Source organism: Solanum dulcamara, chromosome 4 (assembly GCF_947179165.1).
Source record: "Solanum dulcamara chromosome 4, daSolDulc1.2, whole genome shotgun sequence".
Classification (NCBI taxonomy): domain Eukaryota; kingdom Viridiplantae; phylum Streptophyta; class Magnoliopsida; order Solanales; family Solanaceae; genus Solanum; species Solanum dulcamara.
In genome coordinates this window covers 49,539,497-49,547,281 of record NC_077240.1, presented here as the reverse complement: position 1 = coordinate 49,547,281, position 7,785 = coordinate 49,539,497, and the positions used below count along the sequence as shown (strand labels likewise).

General features: G+C 38.6%; 1 protein-coding gene across 1 annotated transcript; it reads right to left on the bottom strand.

Annotated features, from left to right (window-relative positions):
* Positions 1-4,031: 4,031 nt before the first annotated feature.
* LOC129884246 (uncharacterized) lies at positions 4,032-4,518 on the bottom strand. Its single transcript, XM_055958575.1, has 2 exons — positions 4,399-4,518; positions 4,032-4,241 (listed from the first exon to the last, which is right to left on the bottom strand). Exons 1-2 carry the CDS (start codon positions 4,516-4,518, stop codon positions 4,032-4,034), a joined length of 330 nt encoding a protein of 109 aa, XP_055814550.1.
* Positions 4,519-7,785: the final 3,267 nt, after the last annotated feature.

Sequence of the window (7,785 nt, the reverse complement as noted above, 5' to 3'; positions counted from 1 at the left end):
ACTGCTTCTAGATCCATTTGCCTCTTCTCCGAATTGCTCACCCACACTATTTTGCTCATTTCCTAACCTCGTCGACTTTTCTTTGGACTAGGAGTGTGAGGCTTCCGCCTCATTAGCAGCATTTCTCTAGTAGTGTGTGGTGAGTGAGGTGATATAGTTATTTTATATCAGACTTCGGACCCACTAGATGTCTCTTCTACCGACGCATAATCTGAATTTGCCTTGGATTGTTATGAAGGTGAGTCATGGAGTCGATACTAGGACTTTATGCGTATAGGTCCCATGGTTCCTAAAGGGAGGACAAGGGGTTAGTATTCAAACAATAAAGTTCAAAAAATTATAAACAAGTACTCATACTTCCCGCAATTATACAAGCATAGAAATAGCCCTTAAGAAATGACTTCGTTCAATCCATCATAGAGTGATAACAAGCTAACTAAAAAAATATTTTTTAGCTTTTTAAGTTTTTAGATTTTTTTATTTTTGTTAAGTGTTTATACACATGTGCTCATCATGGGCTATTTAGAGTACCAAGGCCCGTGGATGGTATCGTGAAGGAGAACCAGTAAGGGGTGTAAAAAGCCCATTGGAAAATATTTCCAAGTGTTAGACCACGATGCACTTTACATTCCGTGAAGGAATTCACGATCGGTGTAGGGATTCATGTCCCATGAAGTGTTTTGTAATCCCTCACTTAAAAAGTAGTGAAATACAGCCCGTAGAGGTGCCGTCGTCACAGGCAAGATAATTCATCAATGGCATATGCTTCCCATGTCTATTTTCAACACCAAGCACACAATATCAAGAAGTACAATCAATTTCAAGCAAACCCACCCCCTTATGAATTTTATTTCTATTCAAATCAAAAATGTCAACCCACACAAGATGATAATAGAGTTTCTTAGGTCTAGAACTTCAACTACATTAGGAATAACTTGTCACAACCCAATCTATCAGGTCATATGGCGCCTACTACGACCTATATCCTAAAATTATGAGTAATGGGATGTCAGGATAGAAGACTAGCAATACCATCTAAATCAGTAAAGTAGTAATAGGAGAACACATGAATGGGAGAAAGCAACTAAATATATATACAAACAAAAAGGATCCCTCCTAGAACCTAGAAATTACATGTATAGAGCTACTAGCAAAAGAGTACAAGTCCAAAAAGTATACCACCGAAAAAGAGTTATATCAAAAAGAAAAATAAAGGAAAAATGTATAGACAGAGGGAGACGAGTAAATTCAGAACGTAATGTGCTCACCCTTGCCTCCGATCACGATCGCAACTAGCTCGAATCAATGATGGTAGCTAGCACTCAGACCTGCATCACAAAAACAGATGTAGAGTGTAGTATGAGTACCAAAATAATAGGTACCACTAGGTATCATAGGCCGACTGAGCAAAATAAGCAAAAAGTAAACTGAAATGCGAGTAAAAGATCACAAGCAAAGGCAGGGAAAGAAGTAAATATAGGTATATATACAAGCTTATTAATAAACAAAGAGAAAGAATCTAAATAACTCTATCGGGCTCCCATAAACCCGATGGGTATGCTCGTGCACAAGTAAAGAGTAACCACCTACACAGACTCCCATTAGCCTGACGCAAGAATAACCGAAGGAAAATGAACGGAGATAAAAAGATTCCAATAATATAATAATTTCCCGGACTTGAACTGAACCATTTCCAAACTCTAATACCTTAACCCAAGGCTGAGAGTAGATAAAGACATGAACAAAAGATTCATCATGAATCAGGAATTAAACCACGTGTAAGTTGTACCATGGACTTCAACAGAGTAACTATAGCTAACGAGTCGACACGAGTAAGCTATATGACATACATTAACCTAGTAACTATAGCCAAGGGTCAAATACGAGTAAGCTAGACCATGGACTTCAACGGGGTAACTATACCTAAGGAGCCGAAAATAAGTAAGCTGGATCATAGACTTCAACTGGGTAAGTGTAGCTAAGGGATCGAACTGAATTATAATCTGCGACTGACCATGCGTCATAGGGAGTGCCTCTAGACCAAGTACCATCATGTGTAATTCCTTCCCGAACCATATATAACTAGAATTATCATGAAGTCTCCCAAAACCAAAAACCAAGCAATATCAAACCAGTAGAAGAATAGGGAAATATGGAGGTAAGGTCACATGTTGGGTTACTACATAGATAAAGCTCAAACTATCAGACTCAGGTCCTCTATATCAGTCTATAGGGAGCTAACTGTTTGAAATGACGTCGGAGAATTTCTAAGGACCAACGACACCAAACTAGCGTAAGTCTATGAAAATCACTAGTCTAAGCCTAGACTAAGGTATAAACATGCTTTGAAAAATATAACCACAGGCACAACATTCATCACATGATAGGAATAACCAACAATCACAGGAGTCATGCTTAAACAGTCCAACAATTTCCCAAAATAATACCTAGGAAATGGATTCTAGGAATGTAACATTCTCAACACCCAACCCCTCCAAACTCAAACAAATCAATATAAAATTGCCTAAACATCCTTAGTTTCACGAGGGGAAAAATTGTAGCCTACCTGTAGGTCGATCGCACGTGCTCCAACTCATGAAATTGGAGCTTTTCCCTTCTGAGCGGCCTCCGAATGCTGCCCCGCTATAAACAATAGAATCACATATTAATATGGTTGTTATGACACTAAAATTATTGAATTCAGAGATGGGCCAATTTCAGGGTCTAAAATGAGAAATGTGGGATCCGCATCCAGAATTCCTAAATTGACCCAAAAATAGGTTTTAAACAGCACCACAACTCAAGAATAAAATTACAACACAATTCGGGGTGGAAAAACAACATAAGAAGATCATGAAACAAAATTCACATGATTTGAACTAAAAATATGAAAATGGTTGTAACTTTGATCAATGATTCCAAAAAAATGGAACATCCCCAGTATAAACGAATTATACCATGACATTACATGTGAAAAACCCCACAACTTAGACTATCAAATCATTAAAATGGAGTTCATATCATCAAGATACAATCTTCCAAAGTTCAACAAAATATAAATCCGAAAGATGACTAAATTAGTATATTATTTCGAATATTTACCTCATACTATGCCTTTCATCAAGATTTTGAGCTCCCCATCGGATTCCCCATGAAATTATCTTGAATCTGGACCTTAGAATCGCCTAATTTGAGCTTGTAATGAAAGAGATATCGAGGTTGGAAATTTTGAAATGATGTTGAAATCATCTTTGGTCTTTTATTAAAAGACTAGGAGTTTGGCATTCGCGAATGCGGCCTAAGTGGCCCAAGAACGCGGAGGTTAGCGAGCTTGGACTCCGTGAACACAGCCATAGGCCAACAAATATGGAGGCAAAAGACTTAGGCCTCTGCGTACAAAAGAGATATGCTACCCCACCAAATTCGACGTTCCAAACTCAATGGCGCAGTTAAAATTTTCATACAAGGTCGTTACCACTGAAAATGAGTCCAAGACTAAAAGTCTCGAAAAGCAAATAAAGGGTCGTTTTAGACCAAAATCAACATTCTAGAGTTAACCGCCTTGTTAGAATTTTCATCCAAGCACGTTTTCCAAGAATATTGACCAAAGTCAACCATAGGTAAAATTTGAAAGGCAAAAGTGCCTAATGGTCCTAAACTCGTACCAATTTCCTCGGTACTCATGCTGACCATGCCACTAGCCTAGTTTAGCCATTCCAGAGCTGATGGAACCATTAGAATTCCGTTCCGAGGTTGTTTTCTTGAAGTTAAACGTAGTTAACTATTAAAGTTATAAAAGGTCCAAAATAGGAAAACGGAGCTAAAATCTAAATAATGACTAGGTGACCGAAAAATCAGTGCCAATAAGTCATAAATGACTTAGAGTCGCTACAGGAATGCTCTAAACGATGGAATAAATGCCTAAATTCAAAAATGATCTGGAAGATCATTACAACATCCACTACTAAAAGAACTGTCGTCTGTGAAAGTAAGAATCAAGAAGTACCTGAAGGCTCAAATAAGTCGTGAAACTATGCCTGCATCTCATGCTCAGTCTCCCAGGTAGCCTCATCTACTGGACGATGCCTCCAATAGACCTTAACCACAGGGATAGCTCTAGAATGCAACTGTCTGACATCTCTGTCCAAAATAGCTACTGGCTCTTCAATATAGCTCAAACGATTATCCAAGTCAACTGAGTCATACTGAAGCACATGTGACTCGTCTGGAACATACCGATGCTGCATCGAAACATGAAAAAATGGATGAATAGTTGAGAAGGCTGGGGGCAAAGATAACTCATATACAACCTCGCCAATTGTCATTAATATCTCAAAAGGTCATTACCTAGGTCTAAGCTTGCCCAACACCCTTCATGGGTGATACATGGAGGAATACTCTGTCACAAATGGCAAATCTCAATGGTCGGCCCCTACGATCCATATAGCTCTTGTGTCTACTCTGGGTTGTCCTGAGCCTATCCTGAATCACCCTCACAGGATCTAAGGCCTTCTGCATCGGTCTCTCCCTGCCATAACCCAACCCTATAGGTCATGAAGGGTGCCTAAACTAGACACTCGCGTATATCCCTGATATCTGTAAGTAAATTTGTCCCTTGTTTAATTTATAGCACATCAAAAGGCAAGATAACATATAAGCCGGCGAGGCTTATCATAGGCACCACTGTACATACATGTATATACAACCCACATATATGTCTACAGAACTCCAAGAGTAAGAACAGTAACATAAGGCGGGACAGGGCGCCCACCTTACATGTGAACAAATAAATATATACATCGAAGGTTAATACCAAAACTAGGCTCCGGCATAATGGAGCGCTTCTGAACTACTGAGTGGAACTCCTATGCTGACAGATCCCCAAAGTGTGTATTTATACCTGTGAATATAAATGCAGCCCCCCAAAGAAAGGGGGATCAGTACGACATATGTACAGAGTATGTAAAGCATAAACATCATAAGGAGATTACAGTTAGCATAGGGATGCAGAGGGCAAGTATAACATTTAACCATTTACCGTACTCACATCGTATAAAATAAAGTCATATATATTACTATCACGTACTGTGCCTGACCTATTAGGAGACTCGGTATACCATCTACATCATTCTGTCATCATAAGTATATACATATTATTAGTGCTGTGGAACATACATCCCGTTGCATGTATATTGTAAGTACATGCCGAGGAACGTATGTCCCAATCCACCATTGTATAATAATACCAAGGAATGTTCGGTTCGATCCACATATCATATAGTAATGTCGAGGAACGTTCAGACCGATCCATGTATCATATAGTAATGCCGAGGAACATTCGGTCTGATCCATATATCATATACCATACCCAAACCTTTATGGGACTCGGTATCATCATATCATCATATACCATACTCGGCCCTTTATGGGACTCGATGTCATCATATCATCATATACCGTACCCAGACCTTTATGGGACTCGGTGTCATAATCATCATATACCGTACCCGGCCCTTTATGGGACTCGGTGTTATAATCATCATAACTATACTCGGCCTTTTATGGGACTCGGTGTTATAATTATCATATACCGTACCTGTCCCTTTATGGGAGTCTGTGTCAAATGTATTATAGTATACATGAATCAAGTAGTAAGTAACCATATACAATATAAATCATTAGCAGAGACTCGACAATGTAAGAAGATTAAGCTATCGTCTGAGGACCAGAATAGTAGTGTAGCCAGCTCAAATGCCTTCTAAATGCCATTGAGGCCTATATCACTTAGGATCTCAGGGACCCTAGACATGTACTAAGGTAATACTAACAGTTCATAGAATTAGGGATACCCATCATCACATAGTCCTTAGGACTAGGAGCTTATGCATCCAGTACTTCTCAACCTATAGAGTTCAAGGAAAGTAGTTCAACTTACTACAAGAGTTTGACATTCAGAATTGAATAAGAGATACAAATTACATTTAGGACTTAAAAGTGTAGTTACCCCAGAGCTCTTATCACATTTTACTTACAATTAGGACATGCCAAAAGAAGAGAAAGAATAAGCTTTACCTAGTCTCTATTTTTCCTCAAGGAGTCATCATTTATATATATCATACCCGGCCCATCATGGGCTCGGTATCATAACCTTATTATTGCATTACTTTAACATCATAGCACCATACTTATATCAAAGATATATCAAGAGGAAAGAAGGGTAGATCTACGTACTTATGCAAAAATATGATAAGAGAAAGGAGATAACTTCACATACTTACTACTCTCCATCATATAGAAGCCTTGAGAGGCAATAACTCAACTAGTATAGGAATTCTACCATCGAGAAGTGAATAAGACTTATGAGTCATACTTGGGGTTATATGAATGGAATTATCCCCACATTTCGTATATCAATCACTAAAGGCTAAGACATGCCAAAAGAAAAGAAAGGGTAGGGTTCACATACCTCTTATGGATTACTCTTACACGTTTGTGTCGTTGTGTCTTGAACCTATTTAACATGAAAGTAATAATAAGGTTAATGACCTTTCACTTTAAAATTTCCAACTCTACACCCAAGTACTCATAGGAGTTATTTCCTTATCCATTACCCTCGACTAGTTTGTTACTAGTTCTGAATCTACCGAAAATCGGGCAGCATCTCCTCTATAACTTCAACCTCCCCGAGATTTCAACTCATCCACAATATCAACAACCATACCACCAACAACCAACATCAGAATATTTACAATTAAATCACTTCAACCTTACACAATACAAGCTCTAAACAACTAGCTTCAAACTACGATACGAAAATAGAGTTTTCAATCTTTATTTCGCAAAATCTTTAACCATACCAAATGGAGGGTCGTGTGGCTGAAACCAGCATAACTCACAAACTTTTTAAAACACTTTAAATCCCTGCAAAATTCAACCCAATCAGCTTCACCCGCAGCACCACAACGACAACCCTCTACTCGACTTCGATTTAGCTATAACCACTTCAATTTAGTTTTTTTCTAACGTCAATCATCCTTATGCAATTTTTACACTTAAAACCTTATTTAAGACATTTAATATACCTAATAAAAAAATTATAAACTCCAATTTGAAAGGGAATCACTTACCTTGCCCGAAACTCATCACACTCATCGAAACTTGCCTCGGAAGTTCCTTTAGCGCGCCTAAAACTTCGTGGCTGCTTGATAACATTTTGGGATGCTCCAAATAATAAATTTTCATTAATAACACCTTCATAATATCGTGTTTCACCCTAGATAATTAAATCATGGAACGAAATTAGAGAACTTACCTCTTTTTTCCTCCCAAAACCGTGGCTCTCTTTCTCTTCTAGCTAGAGTTTCTTCTCTTCTTTTTTTCTCTAGAGTTTTCTAGAATTTTCAAGATAAGAATGAATTGTTAGATAAGGATGATCATAAAACTTATATATATAGGATACTTTAGGGGGTGACATGTGTCAAGCCCTAAGTGGTGATACGTGTCAAGCCCTAAGTGGTGACACGTGTCAAGACCTAAGTGATGACACGTGTCAAGCCCCTATTGGGACAACACATCCCTTCCTCCAATCATGGGATATCACGTGGAATATGGGGTCCACCCACTTTGCTCTAGCTACTGCCATATGGCACTCCCAGCTGCTACCACGTGGCACTCTCCCATGCTGCCATGTGGCACTTTATTTTCCCCCTCGTGGGTTTGTAATCTCGTTTTCTTTTATGAACCTATGTAATACTTGCTACGTAAGCTTGGTATGAACTCCAGTAG

What these genes read in the sequence shown, in the direction of transcription:
- LOC129884246 (XM_055958575.1), bottom strand. Translation starts at nt 4,518, where the DNA reads ATGCAGAAGGCCTTAGATCCTGTGAGGGTGATTCAGGATAGGCTCAGG. An exon ending in GATTTGCCATTTGTGACAGA is followed by an intron (nt 4,242 to 4,398) that starts GTATTCCTCCAT and finishes GTTTCGATGCAG; the next exon opens with CATCGGTATGTTCCAGACGA.